Here is a 22,750-nt window from a genome sequence, read left to right on the forward strand (position 1 = left end):
CAGCCTCATAGAGGATCTAGATACATTTTCTAACCTCTCTGGATTAAAACCAAATTATGACAAATGTACTATATTACGTATTGGATCACTAAAAAATACAATTTTTACAATACCATGTAGTTTACCAATAAAATGGTCTGATGGTGATGTGGATATACTCGGAATACATATCCCAAAGGAAATAAATGATCTCACTTCAATAAATTTTAATAGAAAGTTAGCAAAAATAGATAAGATCTTACTACAATGGAAAGGAAAATACCAGTCAATTTGTGGAAAAATCACCCTGATTAACTCTTTAGTATTATCCCAGTTTACCTAGCAAACAGTTTTTAAAATTATATGAGAAAAAAATATTCAATTTTATTTGGAACGGCAAGCAAAACAAAATTAAAAGAGCAAATTTATATAATGAATATGAATTCGGAGGACAGAAATTATTAAATATTAAAGCATTAGACCTATCACTAAAATCTTCACTCATCCAAAAGTTATACTTAAATCCGAACTGGTTCTCAAGCAAATTAGTAAGATTGTCTCACCCAATGTTCAAGAAAGGCCTTTTTCCCTTTATTCAGATTACAACCTCTCACTTTCAGTTATTTGAAAAGGAAATAATCTCCCAAATGTCACTATTTCTAAAACAAGCCATAGAAAGTTGGTTGCAATTTCAATTTAATCCTCCAGAAACGACAGAACAAATAATGCAACAAATATTGTGGTTAAATTCAAGTATACTAATTGACAAAAAACCTTTATTTTTTGACAGAATGTTCAAAAAAGGTATAATCTTCAAATGATATCATCGGTAGGACTGGTGGAGTTATGTCGCACATGCAGCTAACAAAAACATATGGAAATGTCTGCTCTACCCAAAATTACAAACAAATAATTGCAGCCTTACCGCAAAAGTGGAAGAGGAAAGTGGAAGGGGGAGAAAGTAAGGAACTTGTCTGTCGGCCTTGCATTAAAGAACATAATTGGTTAAGGAAAGCTGTGATAAATAAAAAAGTATATCAGTTTCACTTAAGGACCAAAGGATTGACAGCCGTCCCATATAGATTGCAAAATAGTAGTAACTACATACTAGCAACTACATTTAGTTAAACAACTAGCAACACATTATATTAAACAACTAGCAGCAAATGTAGTTAAACAACTAGCAAAACATTTAGTTAAACAACTAGCAACTACATTTAGTTAAACAACTAGCAACACATTTAGTTAAACAACTAGCAACTACATTTAGTTAAACAACTAGCAACACATTTAGTTAAACAACTAGCAACTACATTTAGTTAAACAAATAGCAACTACATTTAGTTAAACAACTAGCAACATATGTAGTTAAACAACTAGCAACACATTTAGTTAAACAACTAGCAACACATTTATATAAACAACAAGCAACACATGTAGTTAAACAACTAGCAACCCATGTAGTTAAACAACTAGTAACTACATTTAGTTAAATAACTAGCAACACATTTATATAAACAACTAGCAACACATTTAGTTAAACAACTAGCAACCCATGTAGTTAAACAACTAGCAACCCATGTAGTTAAACAACTAGCAACACATTTAGTTAAACAACTAGCAACACATTTAGTGAAACAACTAGCAACACATTTAGTTAAACAACTAGCAACTGCATTTAGTTAAACAACTAGCAACTACATTTAGTTAAACAACTAGCAACTACATTTAGTTAAACAACTAGCAACTACATTTAGTTAAACAACTAGCAACACATTATATTAAACAACTAGCAACTACATTTAGTTAAACAACTAGCAACTACATTTAGTTAAACAACTAGCAACACATGTAGTTAAAAAATCTAGCAACACATTTAGTTAAACAACTAGTAACACATTTAGTTAAACAACTAGCAACACATTTAGTTAAACAACTAGCAACACATTTAGTTAAACAACTAGCAACACATGTAGTTAAACAACTATTAACTACATTTAGTTAAACGACTAGCAACACATTTATATAAACAACTAGCAACACATTTAGTTAAACAACTACCAACACATTTAGTTAAACAACTAGCAACACATTTATATAAACAACTAGCAACACATGTAGTTAAACAACTAGTAAAACATGTAGATAAACAACTAGCAACACATTTAGTTAAACAACTAGCAACCCATGTAGTTAAACAACTAGCAACCCATGTAGTTAAACAACTAGCAACACATTTAGTTAAACAATTAGCAACACATTTAGTTAAACAACTAGCAACACATTTATATAAACAACTAGCAACACATTTAGTTAAACAACTAGCAACACATGTAGTTAAACAACTAGCAACATATTTAGTTAAACAACTAGCAACACATTTATATAAACAACTAGCAACACATTTAGTTAAACAACTAGCAACCCATGTAGTTAAACAACTAGCAACACATTTAGTTAAACAACTAGCAACACATTCATACAAACAACTAGCAACACATTTAGTTAAACAACTAGCAACACATTTAGTTAAACAACTAGCAACACATTTATATAAACAACTAGCAACACATTTAGTTAAACAACTAGCAACCCATGTAGTTAAACAACTAACAACACATTTAGTTAAACAACTAGTAACACATTTATATAAACAACTAGCAACACATTTAGTTAAACAACTAGCAACACATTTAGTTAAACAACTAGCAACACATTTTGTTAAGAAACAAGCAACTAGATTTAGTTAAACAACTAGCAACTACATTTAATTCAACAACTAGCAACTACATTTAGTTAAACAACTAGCAACACATTTAGTTAAACAACTAGCAACACATTTTGTTAAGAAACAAGCAACTAGATTTAGTTAAACAACTAGCAACTACATTTAGTTCAACAACTAGCAACTACATGTAGTTAAACAACTAGCAACACATTTAGTTAAACAACTAGCAACACATTTAGTTAAGAAACAAGCAATTAGATTTAGTTAAACAACTAGCATCCACATTTAGTTCAACAACTACTAACACTTTCAGTTAAACAACTAGCAACTACATTTAGTTAAACAACTAGCAAATTCATTTAATTCAACAATTAGCAACTACATTAAGTTAAACAACTAGAAACACATTTAGTTAAGAAACAAGCAACTAGATTTAGTTAAACAACTAGCAACTACATTTAGTTCAACAACTAGCAACTACATGTAGTTAAACAACTAGCAACACATTTAGTTAAACAACTAGCAACACATTTAGTTAAGAAACAAGCAATTAGATTTAGTTAAACAACTAGCATCCACATTTAGTTCAACAACTAGCAACTACATTTAGTTCAACAACTAGCAACTACATGTAGTTAAACAACTAGCAACACATTTAGTTAAACAACTAGCAACACATTTAGTTAAGAAACAAGCAATTAGATTTAGTTAAACAACTAGCATCCACATTTAGTTCAACAACTAGCAACACTTTCAGTTAAACAACTAGCAACTACATTTAGTTAAACAACTAGCAAATTCATTTAATTCAACAATTAGCAACTACATTAAGTTAAACAACTAGCAACACATTTAGTTAAACAACCAGCAACACATTCAGTTAAACAACTAGGAACTACATTTAGTTAAACAACTAGCAAATTCATTTAATTCAACAACTAGCAACTACATTAAGTTAAACAACTAGCAACACATTTAGTTAGACAACTAGCAACACATGTAGTTAAACAACTAGCAACTACATTTATTTAAACAACTAGCAGCTACATTAAGTTAAACAACTAGCAACTACAGTTCTGTACAAAACTCTTTGATCAATGTTGAAATAAAAATAACTGCTTCGTGGTCATTCATGTATTGCCATTAATAACTGCTTCATGGTCATTAGTCATTCATGTATTGTCATTCACAGGAGCATACAGTAATTGTTATCTGAAATATATCATAAATAGGGCAAAATCACACAATTTTTCATTTCATTTTAGCAACAAATATACAAACAAAGATATGTGTTAGCGATGAGGTGTGGGAAAAATACAAACAGGATCTGATAACATTTGAGGAAGTAAAAAAATGTATTGGCTTTTTACAAAGTAATTTAAATAGGATCATTTCTAAGTAATTTCAGATTAATCAGATAAACTACACTCCAGACAGAGCATTTAAAAGGACTTCATCACAATTGTCTAAACAAATATCAAATACTGGTAGACATTTTGTACAGAGGACTTTAAAAGACAAATTCAATACCTCAAAATATGTGTCAACATTACATCTGCATAAACAAAAGATTCTACATCAACCTCTGAAGTCATGCTTCAGTTCACAAGGTCCTACATCAACCTCTGATCTCACGCTTCAGTCTGAGGTTTCAGTTTAGCCCACAGTCTGTCCCAGAATGCCTGGTGCTGATTGGGGTCTTGGGGCCAGTCCAGATAGGTCCTGGTCTTCACCAGGCGAGCCAGCCTGTGGTGGGCAGACAGCTGGCGAGGGGGATCTTCTCCAGGAAGACCAGGAGGATGACGTCCCTTTGCTCCACCTGCAGCCTGGAGGTGGCCAGCTTCATCTCCAGGGAGCACCAGTTACTGCGCAAGTAGTGGCGGCTGACTAGGCAGAGGGTGTGGCGGCTCTGGTAGAGGCTGTCTGTGATGTTCTCCACAATGTCCTTCCCCAGCTGGAAGTCCCTGCTGTGCAGACAGAGGCGCAGGAAAGGAGGACCCCTCTGCTCCAAATTGGGAAGCAGGTCCTCCACCACCCAGTGTTCGTCCTTCCCGCTGTAGGAGACAAACGCATCGTAGTGGTAGCGCCCCCTGGTGTTGGATCGCATGGCCTCCGACAGCCAGCCAAGGGTGATGTGGTAGAGGGGGAGGAGGTAGGGGCCGGCCAGGTTGTGAACCAACACCACCAGCATGAAGAACAGGACTCCCAGACCAGTCGCAGCAAAGAGCACAAAGTCCACCTCTGTTGAGCAGTTGTCTTCTGTGTACTTTACAAAATTAGGTGTGTCTATTCCGTTGTCCGACAAGCATATCAAATCCTCCAGAGCATACATAACTGGATGTGAATACGGAGAAAGCATGAGCACCTCAACTTGCCTGTACCCCTTGGCCCATGTAATGAGCCAAGCATTGTCACAACTGCAAAACATCTGAAACTTAAAAAGTATCAAATACTTAAGGCTAGAGAGAGGTTCAGTAAAGCTGTAGAATACATTATAAATGTTCTCGATATGCAAATACAATGTTTTCAAAGATTTTAAGTCTTTAGTTAAACTCCCCTCCAGAGAATAAATCCTGCAGTTATAAAGTTCCAGAACCTCCAGTTTGGTCAGGTTGTGAAAAATGATGTTGGCAGAACGCTGTATTAAAAGATCCACCCGTCTTAGAGCCAGTTTCCTCAGGTGAATCAGCTGATTAATTGATGTTAAATCAACACTTTTAGCTGAAAGCTTAGATCTGTAGTCAAATGTCTCCACAGACGTGAAGTACTTTCCCATGAATTCAGATCCACAAAGGAATTCTTCAGCATCAGTATTAAGATGGGTTACCGACTGAAAGAACGGTCTGTCACAGTCTTCAAATGAAACCGTCTGGCCTTTGAGCTGGAGACTCAGGTTCTGTTTAGATGTGATGTTACTGCCGATAGTCAACAGCATCGGCCTCATAGCTGAACTAATGTACAGATGACTCAGCTGACTCAGAATGCCACCAAATATAAGTGTCAGATTCAGCTTGATCACAGGTTCTGTTAGTGGATTGTGCACTTGCCCGAGAAACACTTGTTTTAGAGACGTGAGGTGTGTGAAAGACATTGCCTCAATGTTGTGAATAAGTGGATTGTTCCTGAGGTCTAAACGTGTCAAACTACTTAAACCAAAAAATGTGTTTGCATGGATCTGTGTTATGTTGTTTCTTGTAATGTTTAAGGACTCCAGATTTGTCAATCCCAGGAAAGCAAAGTCTTCAATGTTTGAAATAAAATTATGTGTTAAATCCAGGTACTGCAGTTTAACAAGACAGCTAAATTGTTTTGCAAAAAGTATTTGTGGATTGTTCAACTCTAAAGTGAGTTTTGTTAACCATGTGATTGGTTGTTTTTGGCAGGAGCAAATATCAAGTATGTTATCTGTCAGGCCATCTATTCTTAATTGATTAAGGTTTTTGAGACTGGAAATGAAATTCCATTTCAAATGGGGAGTAGGATAGATGGCTCCAGGTCCAGATAAATGCATATATTCTAGCCCAATGCACAATTCAACACTGGACATAGAGAGGCTGCTTGTATTGGCATTGTATAAATATATTTGCTTGATTGAAAGCAAAAACACGACATTACAGATACTTTCAATATCAATGTCATTGCTACCAAAGCAACTGAAGTACTGGATTTGCTTAATCCCAGAAAGGGGAAGGCGCAGTAGGACTTCCTGGCTGAAAGCCGCATTTAAAATTGTCAGGTTCTGGAGCCAAGCCATTGCACCTTCCTCTATATGTGTTATTTCATCAAATAATAAGTCAACTCTTGTTAGATTGTTAAAAACAGATGTCACGTTTTGGTTGTTGTTGGAGCAGTTTGATTGGTTTAACGATTGTATCACTGGTGCGTTTACACTTATCTTTATAAGTGACTTTATATTCATTATTCTGCATAGTATCTCTGACAAATCCTCTTCACAGGGTTCACCAATGCTGAATATTTGTAACTGAGGGATGCCATGGAAAACGTCTGGGGCCATTGCTCTTAACCTGTAACCCTGTATATACAAATGACTTAACTTAACTAGATCTCTGAATGTATGAGGCCCAATATGACAATCGCAACACCCAGAGCCCATTACCCATTTACCTATCAAGTACATGTGTTCCAGATTTGGAAGGTGGCTATTCCCAGTTGGAAGGATTTGAGCAAAACTGCCGTCAATGTTCAGGTACTCCAGATACTGAAACTGAGAGAAAAAGCCAAGAGACATGGATCTATTTTCGGCATGTGTCATAGTTATGCAGAGGTTATTGATATTAGGGGGAAGTCCAAGTACAGTGGGGAAAAAAAGTATTTAGTCAGTCACCAATTGTGCAAGTTCTCCCACTTAAAAAGATGAGAGAGGCCTGTAATTTTCATCATAGGTACACGTCAACTATGACAGACAAAATGAGGAAAAAAAATCCAGAAAATCACATTGTACGATTCTTTATGAATTTATTTGCAAATTATGGTGGAAAATAAGTATTTGGTCAATAACAAAAGTTTCTCAATACTTTGTTATATACCCTTTGTTGGCAATGACACAGGTCAAACGTTTTCTGTAAGTCTTCACAAGGTTTTCACACACTGTTGCTGGTATTTTGGCCCATTCCTCCATGCATATCTTCTCTAGAGCAGTGATGTTTTGGGGCTGTCGCTGGGCAACACGGACTTTCAACTCCCTCCAAAGATTTTCTATGGGGTTGAGATCTGGAGACTGGCTAGGCCACTCCAGGACCTTGAAATGCTTCTTACGAAGCCACTCCTTCGTTGCCCGGGCGGTGTGTTTGGGATCATTGTCATGCTGAAAGACCCAGCCACGTTTCATCCTCAATGCCCTTGCTGATGGAAGGAGGTTTTCACTCAAAATCTCACGATACATGGCCCCATTCATTCTTTCCTTTACACGGATCAGTCGTCCTGGTCCCTTTGCAGAAAAACAGCCCCAACGCATGATGTTTCCACCCCCATGCTTCACAGTAGGTATGGTGTTCTTTGGATGCAACTCAGCATTCTTTGGCCTCCAAACACGACGAGTTGAGTTTTTACCAAAAAGTTCTATTTTGGTTTCATCTGACCATATGACATTCTCCCAATCCTCTTCTGGATCATCCAAATGCACTCTAGCAAACTTCAGACGGGCCTGGACATGTACTGGCTTAAGCAGGGGGATACGTCTGCACTGCAGGATTTGAGTCCCTGGCGGCGTAGTGTGCTACTGATGGCAGGCTTTGTTACTTTGGTCCCAGCTCTCTGCAGGTCATTCACTAGGTCCCCCCATGTGGTTCTGGGATTTTTGCTCACCGTTCTTGTGATCATTTTGACCCCACGGGGTGAGATCTTGCGTGGAGCCCCAGATCGAGGGAGATTATCAGTGGTCTTGTATGTCTTCCATTTCCTAATAATTGCTCCCACAGTTGATTTCTTCAAACCAAGCTGCTTACCTATTGCAGATTCAGTCTTCCCAGCCTGGTGCAGGTCTACAATTTTGTTTCTGGTGTCCTTTGACAGCTCTTTGGTCTTGGCCATAGTGGAGTTTGGAGTGTGACTGTTTGAGGTTGTGGACAGGTGTCTTTTATACTGATAACAAGTTCAAACAGGTGCCATTAATACAGGTAACAAGTGGAGGATAGAGGAGCCTCTTAAAGAAGAAGTTACAGGTCTGTGAGAGCCAGAAATCTTGCTTGTTTGTAGGTGACCAAATACTTATTTTCCACCATAATTTGCAAATAAATTCATTAAAAATCCTACAAGGTGATTTTCTGGATTATTTTTCTCAATTTGTCTGTCATAGTTGACGTGTACCTATGATGAAAATTACAGGCCTCTCTCATCTTTTTAAGTGGGAGAATTTGCACAATTGTTGGCTGACTAAATACTTTTTTCCCCACTGTAGATCTTCCTCGATGGCTGTAACATCTTCACAGGCAGCAGTGTAATGTTCTTCATGATGACGTAGGTAGGTGCAGGTCCAGGTGGCAAAGTCTCCCAAGTCTTCACCACTGTCATAAATCTGGCATTTGGGATGCATCCATCCGCTAGCACTCTGAATCCACAGGAACAGGACTGCAGGGTGGGAAAACATACCTCTCATCTCTCCTGACGTCAGTCAAATCTACTGAGATAATTGTCAGAATAGTTTGGTTCCGGTTGATATCTGTAGAACGTTGGTTTGATACAGTAACACCCTTCAGAATGCTGCAAACAGTATGGAGTCTTTTCTACTTCTTCTTGTTTGTCAGATTGGTTCCTCCTTGGTAACTAACAGCAGCTCATACCTTTCAGTTGTTCCAATATTCTGCCTTTTCACCCTCCAGATGAATTGTATCTCAAGGATACTGGAATAAATATTTAATGTTTAGTTTGGTTCCAAAAGTAAATAAATAATAAAATGTCCCACAGTCAATGAAGAAATTAATGCAGAGCTGCAAAGTGTTCTCTGACCATCACAAATGATGTCTGCATATGTTCGAGGAGCAGCATCCTGTTTGTACAGCACAGTATGTTAGACAGCTTGTGAAAGTCTATTTTTACCTGTTTTTACGGTTCTCTCTTTCAGTTCCTGAAAAGAAACGTACTGTCTTTAAGAAATACAATTTACATGAAGGACCTGTTTGGATCTGATAGATTTCAGAAGACAGATGAGTCTAACTATAATATCTGAAGATTGTAATGAAACATTAGGGGCTCCCGAGTGGAGCAGAGGTCTAAGGCACTGCATCTCAGTTTAAGAGGCGTCACTAGAGACGCCGGTTCGATCCCGGACTGTATCACAACCGGCTGTGATTGGGAGTCCCATAGGGGAGTGCACAATTGGCCCATCGTCGTTAGGGTAGGGTTTGGACAGGGTAGGGTTTGGACGGGGTAGGGGGGCTGTTAATGTAAATGAGAATTCCTTCTTAACTTACTTGCCTAGTTAAATAAAGGTAAAATAAAAATATGAATTTTAATACAGTACTTAATATTTTTTCTAACTTTACTAATTTCTCTAGTAAATATCAAAAGAGGAAGTGGGTAACTTCTTTAATGAAGTTGTGCTGTTGACATCATTATTATAAAAAATATTATTAGTATTGTTATTATTACTATTATTATTATTATTATTATTATTATTACTACTACTGTTATTATTATTGCTGTTTTTATTATTATATTTACTATAAGGTAACTATTCCACTCTGGTTAGATATCCTACTGAACTGACTAAAAGCTATCTGTTCCACTGTGATTAGATATCCTACTGTACTCACTAAAATGTATCTGTTCCACTCTGGTTATATATCCAACTGTACTCACTAAAAGGTAACTCTTCCACTCTGGTTAGATATCCTACTGTACTCACTAAAAGGTAACTGTCCCACTCTGGTTAGATATCCAACTGTACTCACTAAAAGCTGTCTGTTACACTCTGGTTAGATAACTAAATGTACTCACTAAAATGTATCTGTTCCACTCTGATTAGATATCCTACTGTACTCACTAAAAGCTGTCTGTTACATTCTGGTTAGATATCCTACTGTACTCACTAAAAGCTATCTGTTCCACTCTGGTTAGATATCATACTGTACTCACTAAAGGTTTCCTTTCCACTCTGGTTAGATATGCTACTGTACTCACTGAAAGCTATCTGTTCCACTCTGGTTAGATATCCTACTGTACTCACTAAAATGTTCCCTTTCCACTTTGGTTAAATATACTACTGTATTCACTAAAAGCTATCTGTTCCACTCAGGTTAGACATCCTACTGTACTCACTAAAAGGTAACTGTTCCACTCTGATTAGATATGTTACTGTACTCACTAAAAGGTAACTGTTCCACTCTGGTTATATACTACTGTACTCACAAAAATGTTCCCTTTCAACTCTGGTTAGATATCCTACTGTACTCACTAAAAGGTATCTGTTCCACTCTGATTAGATATATCCTACTGTACTCACTAAATGGTAACTGTTCCACTCTGGTTATATACCACTGTACTCACAAAAATGTTCCCTTTCTACTCTGGTTAGATATTCTACTGTACTCACTAAAAGCTATCTGTTCCACTCTGATTACATATATCCTACTCTACTCACTAAAATATTTCCTTTCCACTCTGGTTAGATAACCTACTGTACTCACTGAAAGCTATCTGTTCCACTCTGGTTATATATCCTATTCTACTCACTAAAGGTTTCCTTTCCACTCTGGTTAGATATACTACTGTACTCACTAAAAGCTATCTGTTCCACTCTGGTTATATATCCTACTCTACTCACTAAAATGTATCTGTTCCACTCTGGTTATATATTCTACTGTACTCACTAAAAGGTAACTGTTCCACTCTGGTTATATAACCTACTGTACTCACTAAAAGCTATCTGTTCCACTCTGGTTATATATCCTACTCTACTCACAAAAATGTTCCCTTTCCACTCTGGTTAGATATCCTACTGTACTCACTAAAAGGTAACTGTTCCACTCTGATTAGAAATCCTACTGTACTCACTAAAAGCTCTGTTCCACTCTGGTTAGATATCCTACTGTACTCACTAAAAGGTAACTGTTCCACTCTGATTAGATATTCTACTGTACTCACTAAAAGCTATCTGTTCCAATCTACAGGAATGTACAATATGACAGAGCTACTTTGTGTTTATGTGGCTGAAAACACAACAGAGGTCTTTTGATTCCTCTTCCTCCTCCTCACCTCTGTAACCCCACCCAACCAGGAAGCTCAGACAGCTCCAGTCCCATCCCCCCTGGCTTTCCCTGTGACAAGGTCACGTGTATGTATCCCCCTACTCTCTATGGAGCCAAAAGCAAACTAGACAATGACTGGGAGCCCCTGTGAGATTATAGACTGGTCTGTCTGCTGTCTGTATGGGACTTTCACCTACTCCTACATTGACCTGCTCAGAAGACCGTACGCTCTACCTTCTGTAGCGCCTTATGGTCAGATGCAGAGCAGTTGCAATACCAGGCAGTGATGCAACTGGTCAGGATGCTCTCGATGGTGCAGCTGTATAACCTTTTGAGGAACTGGGGACCCATGCCAAATCTTTTCAGTCTCCTGAGGGGGAAATGGTGTTGTCGTGCCCTCTTCACAACTGTCTTGGTGTGTTTGGACCATGATTGGTGATGTGGACACCAAGGAACTTGAAACTCTCAACCCGCTCCACTTCAGCCCTGTCGATGTTAATGGGGGCCTGTTCGGCCCTCCTTTTCCTATAGTCCACGATCAGCTCCTTTGTGTTGCTCACATTAAGGGAGAGGTAGTGCGTACTGCCCAGGACATCAATTTGGCCAAGATTCCAGACATCCAGGACCTATGTACTAGACAATGTCAGAGGAAGGCCCAAAAAATTGTCAAAGACACAAGTCACCCAAGCCATAGACTGTTCTCCCAGCTACAGCATGGCAAGCGGTACCGGAGCGCCAAGTCTATAACCAAAAGTGTCCTTAACAGCTTCTTCCCCCAAGCCATAAGACTGCTGAACAATTAATCAACTGGCCACCCAGACTATTTACATTTCTCTTAACTCTATTTCTTGAACTGCATTGTTGGTTAAGGGCTTGTAAGTAAGCACTTCACGGTAAGGTCTACACATGTGGTATTCGGCGCATGTGATGAATAAAATATTATTTGATTTGAGAGCGAAGAACATGTAGAATATAGAATATGGAGGCAATCTAGAATATAACATTAACATGAGTAATGCTAAGGCAGGGAGCAGGGACATATAGCTTTTTTTTTCAAATCAGAAACAGAAGCCAGTTTCCAACAAATATTGTGCAGAAATCACTTCATTGGCCAGAAAGGGGGACACCTCCCCACGCCCATGAGATAAGAAATGTATCAAATAAATGTGTAATAAACCATATACAGGCAACATTCAAACAACACATTTAGTTAAAAAACTAGCAACACATTTAGTTAAACAACTAGCAACACATTTAGTTAAACAACTAGCAACACATTTAGTTAAACAACTAGCAACACATTTAGATAAACAACTAGCAACACATTTAGTTAAACAACTAGCAACACATTTAGATAAACAATTAGCAACACATTTAGTTGCCAATTAGCAACACATTTAGTTAAACAACTAGCAACACATTTAGTTAAACAACTAGCAACACATTTAGTTAAACAACTAGCAACTACATTTCTGTATAAAACTCTTTGATCGATTTTGAAATAAAAATAACTGCTTCGTGGTAATTCATGTATTGTCATTAATACCTGCTTCATGGTCATTGGTCATTCACGTATTGCCGTTAATAAATGGTTCATGGTCATTGGTCATTCATGTATTGTCATTCACAGGAGCATACAGTAGTTGTTATCTGAAATACAACAGAAATGAGCTAAATCACACCTTTTTCAGTTCCTCTTAGCAACAAATATACAAGCAAAGATTTGTGTTAGTGATTAGTTGTTGAAAAATACAAACAGGAGCTGATGAAATTTGGGGAAGTAAAAAAATTATTGGCTTTTTTTCTATGAAATTTAAATAGGATTATTTCTAAGTAATTTCAGATGAATCAGAGAAAGTCCACTCCAGACAGAGCATTTAAAAGGACTTCATCACAATTGTCTTAACAAATCTCAAAAACGACAAATTCAATACCTCAAAATATGTGTCAACATTACATCTGCATAAACACAAGATTCTACATCAACCTCTGATCTCACGCTTCAGTCTGAGGTTTCAGTTTAGCCCACAGTCTGTCCCAGAATGCCTGGTGCTGATTGGGGTCTTGGGGCCAGTCCAGATAGGTCCTGGTCTTCACCAGGCGAGCCAGCCTGTGGTGGGCAGACAGCTGGCGAGGGGGGATCTTCTCCAGGAAGACCAGGAGGATGACGTCCCTTTGCTCCACCTGCAGCCTGGAGGTGGCCAGCTTCATCTCCAGGGAGCACCAGTTACTGCGCAAGTAGTGGCGGCTGACTAGGCAGAGGGTGTGGCGGCTCTGGTAGAGGCTGTCTGTGATGTTCTCCACAATGTCCTTCCCCAGCTGGAAGTCCCTGCTGTGCAGACAGAGGCGCAGGAAAGGAGGACCCCTCTGCTCCAAATTGGGAAGCAGGTCCTCCACCACCCAGTGTTCGTCCTTCCCGCTGTAGGAGACAAACGCATCGTAGTGGTAGCGCCCCCTGGTGTTGGATCGCATGGCCTCCGACAGCCAGCCAAGGGTGATGTGGTAGAGGGGGAGGAGGTAGGGGCCGGCCAGGTTGTGAACCAACACCACCAGCATGAAGAACAGGACTCCCAGACCAGTCGCAGCAAAGAGCACAAAGTCCACCTCTGTTGAGCAGTTGTCTTCTGTGTACTTTACAAAATTAGGTGTGTCTATTCCGTTGTCCGACAAGCATATCAAATCCTCCAGAGCATACATAACTGGATGTGAATACGGAGAAAGCATGATCACCTCAACTTGCCTGTACCCCTTGGCCCATGTAATGAGCCAAGCATTGTCACAACTGCAAAACATCTGAAACTTCAAAAGTATCAAATACTTAAGGCTAGAGAGAGGTTCAGTAAAGCTGTAGAATACATTATAAATGTTCTCGATATGCAAATACAATGTTTTCAAAGATTTTAAGTCTTTAGTTAAACTCCCCTCCAAAGAATAAATCCTGCAGTTATAAAGTTCCAGAACCTCCAGTTTGGTCAGGTTGTGAAAAATGATGTTGGCAGAACGCTGTATTAAAAGATCCACCCGTCTTAGAGCCAGTTTCCTCAGGTGAATCAGCTGATTAATTGATGTCAAATCAACACTTTTAGCTGAAAGCTTAGATCTGTAGTCAAATGTCTCCACAGACGTGAAGTACTTTCCCATGAATTCAGATCCACAAAGGAATTCTTCAGCATCAGTATTAAGATGGGTTACGGACCGAAAGAAAGGTCTGTCACAGTCTTCAAATGAAACCGTCTGGCCTTTGACCTGGAGACTCAGGTTCTGTTTAGATGTGATGTTACTGCCGATAGTCAACTGCATCGGCCTCATAGCTGAACTAATGTACAGATGACTCAGCTGACTCAGAATGCCACCAAATATAAGTGTCAGATTCAGCTTGATCACAGGTTCTGTTAGTGGATTGTGCACTTGCCCGAGAAACACTTGTTTTAGAGACGTGAGGTGTGTGAAAGACATTGCCTCAATGTTGTGAATAAGTGGATTGTTCCTGAGGTCTAAACGTGTCAAACTACTTAAACCAAAAAATGTGTTTGCATGGATCTGTGTTATGTTGTTTCTTGTAATGTTTAAGGACTCCAGATTTGTCAATCCCAGGAAAGCAAAGTCTTCAATGTTTGAAATAAAATTATGTGTTAAATCCAGGTACTGCAGTTTAACAAGACAGCTAAATTGTTTTGCAAAAAGTATTTGTGGATTGTTCAACTCTAAAGTGAGTTTTGTTAACCATGTGATTGGTTGTTTTTGGCAGGAGCATATATCAAGTATGTTATCTGTCAGGCCATCTATTGTTAATTGATTAAGGTTTTTGAGACTGGAAATGAAATTCCATTTCAAATGGGGAGTAGGATAGATGGCTCCAGGTCCAGATAAATGCATATATTCTAGCCCAATGCACAATTCAACACTGGACATAGAGAGGCTGCTTGTATTGGCAATGTTTAAATATATTTGCTTGATTGAAAGCAAAAACACGACATTACAGATACTTTCAATATCAATGTCATTGCTACCAAAGCAACTGAAGTACTGGATTTGCTTAATCCCAGAAAGGGGAAGGCGCAGTAGGACTTCCTGGCTGAAATCCGCATTTAAAATAGTCAGGTTCTGGAGCCAAGCCATTGCACCTTCCTCTATATGTGTTATTTCATCAAATAATAAGTCAACTCTTGTTAGATTGTTAAAAACAGATGTCACGTTTTGGTTGTTGTTGGAGCAGTTTGATTGGTTTAACGATTGTATCACTGGTGCGTTTACACTTATCTTTATAAGTGACTTTATATTCATTATTCTGCATAGTATCTCTGACAAATCCTCTTCACAGGGTTCACCAATGCTGAATATTTGTAACTGAGGGATGCCATGGAAAACATCTGGGGCCATTGCTCTTAACCTGTAACCCTGTATATACAAATGACTTAACTTAACTAGATCTCTGAATGTATGAGGCCCAATATGACAATCACAGCACCCAGAGCCCATTACCCATTTACCTATCAAGTACATGTGTTCCAGATTTGGAAGGTGGCTATTCCCAGTTGGAAGGATTTGAGCAAAACAGCCGTCAATGTACAGGTACACCAGATCCTGAAACTGAGAGAAAAAGCCAAGAGACATGGATCTATTTTCGCCATGTGTCATAGTTATGCAGAGGTTATTGATATTAGGGGGAAGTCCAAGTAGATCTTCCTCGATGGCTGTAACTTCTTCACAGGCAGCAGTGTAATGTTCTTCATGATGACGTAGGTAGGTGCAGGTCCAGGTGGCAAAGTCTCCCAAGTCTTCACCACTGTCATAAATCTGGCACTTGGGATGCATCCATCCGCTAGCACTCTGAATCCACAGGAACAGGACTGCAGGGTGGGAAAACATACCTCTCATCTCTCCTGGCGTCAGTCAAATCTACTGAGATAATTGTCAGAATAGTTTGGTTCCGGTTGATATCTGTAGAACGTTGGTTTGATACAGTAACACCCTTCAGAATGCTGCAAACAGTATGGAGTCGTTCTACTTCTTCTTGTTTGTCAGATTGGTTCCTCCTTGGTAACTAACAGCAGCTCATACCTTTCAGTTGTTCCAATATTCTGCCCTTTCACCCTCCAGATGAATTGTATCTCAAGGATACAGGAATAAATATTTAATGTTTAGTTTGGTTCCAAAAGTAAATAAATAATAAAATGTCCCACAGTCAATGAAGAAATTAATGCAGAGCTGCAACGTGTTCTCTGACCATCACAGATGATGTCTGCAAATGTTCGAGGAGCAGCATCCTGTTTGTACAGCACAGTCACACCGTATGTTAGACAGCTTGTGAAAGTCTATTTTTACCTGTTTTTACGGTTCTCTCTTTCAGTTCCTGAAAAGAAACGTACTGTCTTTAAGAAATACAATTTACATGAAGGACCTGTTTGGATCTGATAGATTTCAGAAGACAGATGAGTCTAACTAAAATATCTGAAGATTGTAACGAAACGTTAGGGGCTCCCGAGTGGAGCAGAGGTCTAAGGCACTGCATCTCAGTTTAAGAGGGTCACTAGAGACGCCGGTTCGATCTCGGACTGTATCACAGCCGGCTGTGATTGGGAGTCCCATAGGGGAGTGCACAATTGGCCCATCGTCGTTAGGGTAGGGTTTGGACGGGGTAGGGGGGCTGTTAATGTAAATGAGAATTTATTCTTAACTCACTTGCCTAGTTAAATAAAGGTAAAATATGAATTTTAATACAGTACTTAATATTTTTTCTAACTTTACTAATTTCTCTAGTAAATATCAAAAGAGGAAGTGGGTAACTTCTTTAATGAAGTTGTGCTGTTGACATCATTATTATAAAAAATATTATTAGTATTGTTATTATTACTATTATTGTTATTATTATTATTACTACTACTGTTGTTATTATTGCTGTTTTTATTATTATATTTACTATAAGGTAACTATTCCACAATGGTTAGATATCCTACTGTACTGACTAAAAGCTATCTGTTCCACTGTGATTATATATACTACTGTACTCACTAAAAGGTATCTGTTCCACTCTGGTTAGATATATCCTACTGTACTCACTAAAATGTATCTGTTCCACTCTGGTTAGATATCCTACTGTACTCACTAAAAGGTAACTTTCCCACTCTGGTTATATATACAACTGTACTCACTAAAATCTGTCTGTTACACTCTGGTTAGCTAACTAAATGTACTCACTAAAATGTATCTGTTCCACTCTGATTAGATATCCTACTCTACTCACTAAAAGCTGTTTTACACTCTGGTTAGATATCCTACTGTACTCACTAAAAGCTATCTGTTCCACTCTGGTTAGATATCCTACTGTACTCACTGAAAGCTATCTGTTCCACTCTGGTTAGATATCATACTGTACTCACTAAAGGTTTCCTTTCCACTCTGGTTAGATATGCTACTGTACTCACTGAAAGCTATCTGTTCCACTCTGGTTAGATATCATACTGTACTCACTAAAATGTTCCCTTTCCACTTTGATTAAATATACTACTGTATTCACTAAAATCTATCTGTTCCACTCAGGTTAGATATCCTACTGTACTCACTAAAAGGTAACTGTTCCACTCTGATTAGATATGCTACTGTACTCACTAAAAGGTAACTGTTCCACTCTGGTTATATACTACTGTACTCACAAAAATGTTCCTTTTCAACTCTGGTTAGATATTCTACTGTACTCACTAAAAGGTATGTTCCACTCTGATTACATATATCCTACTCTACTCACTAAAATGTTTCCTTTCCACTCTGGTTAGATATCCTACTGTACTCTGTCGTATCGCGTCGATGCTGGTGATTATTGCTGTCAAACAAAGAGTCCGCTTAGGCTGCACTTTGATTATAAGTTTTATTCATATCACAAGATGTCAGCATAAGTTTACAGACCCTGCAGGGCTGGAGAACAGTGTTCCAAAGATAATCTGTCTGTTCCAACCCCCTCTGCCTCCAGCCTATACTTATAAAGAATGCAAAAATATGGGTTGCTCCCCCTGCTGTCCAATCACCTGTCTCCCCTGGGGCGTCACCCTACAAATGGCTACTTTTGAACAAAAATAAACATCCCTTCAGTTCCACTTAAAAACCATTAACAAAGACATAATCCTAATACACTACCTTCCCCCCTTCGAGACGAACTAAAAGTCTCGAAAACAAACAGAATAGGATTATGACAAGTAACAATTTATCTTACTGAGTATCTTTAACATTAAACCAAAAACATTTTCCTCTAGAGTGTAAATACCTTTCTATGAAATATGAATAAATGTTTATGAAGTGTGAATACATTACTATGAAATATGAACAAATCTTTATGGAGTGTGAGAGCGAAAAACCTGTCTGGCAGCCATCGTTCCAAATATCCATCCATCAATCAAGACAGTAAAATTCTCTCACATTCCCTCTGCCCCAGGCAACCACCTAGGTACTCCTGATGAATTCATAAATCCTTATAAATGCATTTGAAACTATGATGCAATTAAATACACATGAAAGCCTCAGCAAACAAAATACTATCCAAAATGTCCACTCTAAGGCTGGTCAACCCATCGGACCCTACAGTGGACCTCTATCCCTGCCTAGACTCCATGTCCCTAAGCATTCACGAAATAAACAAAAACATCTAAGATCCCCACATGTATTCAATAACATCAAATATCATTCTACAAAAAGTAATACCTAAGAATATGACACAAATTATGTATTACACATGCAAATATGTCTATATTTCATTGCAGACACTGGAATGTAGTCCACTACACTTCATCTCCTCCGTAGTCTCGACTTCCAATGCATTGTTGATGATGGAATCGGAACATTTCCACCCCTTCCTTGTTCCATCTCCTCCAGTCATTCTCCTTTCATATTGTCCTTTCATATTGTCCTTGTTTGCGTATTTCAATCTCTACATTTTCCCCCAAATGCTTCTGGAAGAAAAGAAAAGACCAAACAGTATCTTTTGCAAAACAACACTTTCAAATTAAACATCAATATCAACTAAGAATATAAAAAATTATATATAAATGATGTATGAATCACATCATCCTATTTCCCCCCTTTGATTCATAACATCATACTAAAATCACACTAATATTGAAAAAAAAAATTGAAAAATGATCAAATAATCCAAAAGGATATTTATCATCAATACTCCATCCAGTCCCACTTGTCCCTCTTCATCCAGATCAGGAATAGTCAACAACGGCATCTGAGTGTTGTCTCCAGGCATCACAACTCCAACCCATCTTAATATCATAGCTTTCGCAAAGGTCAGTAACAAAGTACAAAAGCAAAACATCACACACAGCGCTATCAGAGCTGCAACTAAAACCTGAACCATCACTGCTCCTACTGGGCCTAACTGATCTTGCAACCAAGTCTTCGCTGACCATCCAGCTCCTTCAGATCTACCAAACGCATCCCTTATATTCTTCAACGCATCTATAACACTCGTGATATTATCGGAACTATCTGGGATCAAAGTATAACTAATATTATCAATATGATCTTCCCAAATGTTACCCCATACCATAGAAAAAGTCCCAGTCCCCACTTCTCTCCTAGACTTATTTTCCAATGGTAGGCTTCAAGACTATGAAATGTCGCCATGTCTCTTTTCACCCTATTTTCAACCCTAGCTTCAGATTTATCTGTGTCCTGTGCTACCCCTCTTTTAATGGTAAAAGCCTCATATGGAAGCTTCAACGTTGACATGTAACAACATCCTGTCCATCCATAGGGTAAGAATATATACGCTTTATCACCACAAACCCTCCAAATATCTCTAAACTTCCCAATAGTCACATTGTCAGGCAAAAGCTAATCTTTCACCATCAAAGTCCTGCTCTTCTTACTAACTGGAACGTAAAAAGTAACATTATATTTCTCATTACTACCCTTAAGGTCATGCTTACCCAAAGTCATCATATAATCATCACAATCTGATATTCCCATGAACATACCCCTTCCATCATATGTTTTATTAGAACAAAAACAACTTTTAGCCCTCACTGGTTTCACCTCCAATGCTTCAGGGTTCGCTGTTACCTGATTTTCCTTCCCATCTAACAAATTCACATAGGTTAATTCACTTAACCCAATAACACCTAAACCTAGGCTTAAACAAATGTTTTGACAACGACATTATTTTATCTGTTAATGATTGTTGCTGATACAATAGCCATGACAAAGCATAAGACTGACACATACTTGATAGAGGTCGAGCGACCGTCTCACCACGTGTCTGGTGCTGGAATTCTCAACAGACATGAACCCTCAAGATTCCTCACTGATCTTACAGAATGAGCTAGCTGCTGGAACCAAAGATTCCTACCTGCCCATCCATCTTTAATTTTCACAACAGAAGAATCAAACCCATATGCCTTCCATTTAGTTTCTCTCTTCCCTAACGAGCGGTACTGATCAGATACCTCTCCCTGTCTGTCATTAAAATCAAAGACCTCATCCTGTACCTCCATGATAGTATCCTTCACTATTTCAGATGAATCTATATTGTTCTCTACCACTATCTGCTCTCCTATTTTAACCCTACCCTTACTATCATTGACAGCACTCTCCATCCGTACCATAAATTCCTGAGTCCCTCTTGCTACCCCCTTTAATTTCAGAAAAGTTGTTGTCGGTGTCGGTGTCATACTTCCTACATTTGCCATTGCCGTCGTACCATTAATCCCTTCCAAAGTTACCATTAAAGTAGTTGATTTAGTTGTTGTATTAACACCCTTAACTACTTCTAGTGGGAAAGCTACCAATATCCTCTGTGTATTATTTACTGTTGGAGTGGCTACTGTAATATACTTCTCCTGAACTCCTTTGGTGACTGTGGAAGCTTCAACAGACTTCAACTCTTCCATTATAAGCGTCACTTTACGGATTACATAGCCTTTTAACCAATAATTCTTAACCGGAACACATTTTAATGCTTGCACTAGATAAGTACACATATATTCTCCCTAATCTTCTCTTATCATTCAGCAACGCATACTTTCTCAATGCATCTGCTCCTAACAGATCTAAACTCCTACCATATCTATCTTCCCACTAAACTCTAAAATGTCCTTCACCACTGCTCTCTCTCTCTTACTACTAACTTTGAAACTTAGCTTACTGTCTTAGCGTTCCTTCAACCCTAGTTCTCCTAACTTTTTTTAATCTAATCTTTTCTCCTAACCTTTAAAAACCTTTTCCACTGATTTATTCACAAAATCCCTTTACCACCAATTTTTAGAATATGTGATTGGGAAGTCCCCACCTGCTTCTGACTTCTTTACACAGACTTGGCAAACGATCAAACCTCTTTTAGCCTAGTTTGAAATCTCTTTCCCCTCTTGGTGTAGGAATGTAACCAAGAATAACAGTCACCCTTTTAACTTTATTTTTCAGACAGATTGTCTAATAGGCAGTCTAATAGATTCTCATCCTTCCTATGATATTATCTTTTCAAGCAAATATGATTCCCAAAAACCCTACTCTTTTAAAATCTTCTACCAGACAGCCGTCTAGTGTACATCTTATTGTACAGTTCAATTTACACCATGCATCTCTCCCCAACAATGTAATAGGTATATGTTCTAATATTAGTATGTCTATTTTAATTTCTCTTTGATTTTTTATAGCAGAGCTCAATTGGTTCCTTAAGAGTAATTAGCTGTTTTACTACCTCAAATCCCTATCCTAATTAGTCAATTTTACATAGTGAGATGTTTAACCTCTTTAGGCTGAACACAGATAAAAGCTTTTCCACTATTCACCATCACTTCTCATAGTCCTTTTTATTTTCACTTCTTCTCTAATCAGTGCTATCAGCTGACACCCCCCTTCGTATCTTCTAGGCACTCTAGAATTTTTGCTATTTTAAGGGTTCACCTAGAGAACAGGTGATCTTCACTTGCTCCTTTATCTTCCTCAGAAATGTCCTCTGTTGTTTCCTCCTGGCGCATTTCACTAACAGGTAAAGTGACCAACCTGTCCACAATTATAACACTCTTCTGAATGTTGCTGGAAGTGTGGCTGAAATCTTCCTCCTCCTTCTAAGCCTTCTCGTCCTCTTCCTCTCCAATTCTGTGTCTGTCCAGAAACAGGCTGTGGATATGAAACAACTGGTACCGTCCTTGGTGGCTGGTACAATTGCATTTGACCTTGTTCAGTTGAAGCTGTAGCAGTGATTGTTGATTTGGTTCACTCTGATTCTTCATAACCAAAGCTTGTTTCTTCTCCTTCTCCACCAGTTGTATTTGATTGAGTTTTCTGAGAGTTTCTTGATCCTGTTCTTTCTTGTTGTTGACATATCAGTATTCTTCAACAG

General features: G+C 38.3%; 2 protein-coding genes across 2 annotated transcripts; both read right to left on the minus strand.

Annotated features, from left to right (window-relative positions):
- Window positions 1-4,160: 4,160 nt before the first annotated feature.
- On the minus strand, window positions 4,161-9,071 carry LOC121550871 (toll-like receptor 12). The gene is given in 3 exon segments (XM_041863267.2): window positions 4,161-4,484; window positions 4,487-7,021; window positions 8,624-9,071. Coding segments are annotated over 3 exon segments (2,880 nt in total). The 5' UTR covers window positions 8,823-9,071; the 3' UTR covers window positions 4,161-4,338.
- Window positions 9,072-12,678: 3,607 nt separating this feature from the next.
- Window positions 12,679-16,641, minus strand: LOC121550872 (toll-like receptor 13). Its single transcript, XM_045210685.1, has one exon. It carries the CDS (start codon window positions 16,288-16,290, stop codon window positions 13,408-13,410), a length of 2,883 nt encoding a protein of 960 aa, XP_045066620.1. The 5' UTR covers window positions 16,291-16,641; the 3' UTR covers window positions 12,679-13,407.
- Window positions 16,642-22,750: the final 6,109 nt, after the last annotated feature.

The sequence above is a fragment of the Coregonus clupeaformis genome, chromosome 35 (genome assembly GCF_020615455.1).
Source record: "Coregonus clupeaformis isolate EN_2021a chromosome 35, ASM2061545v1, whole genome shotgun sequence".
Classification (NCBI taxonomy): domain Eukaryota; kingdom Metazoa; phylum Chordata; class Actinopteri; order Salmoniformes; family Salmonidae; genus Coregonus; species Coregonus clupeaformis.

Excerpts from the sequence above, each read along its gene's own strand:
- LOC121550872 (XM_045210685.1), bottom strand. The coding sequence starts at position 16,290 with ATGAGAGGTATGTTTTCCCACCCTGCAGTCCTGTTCCTGTGGATTCAG.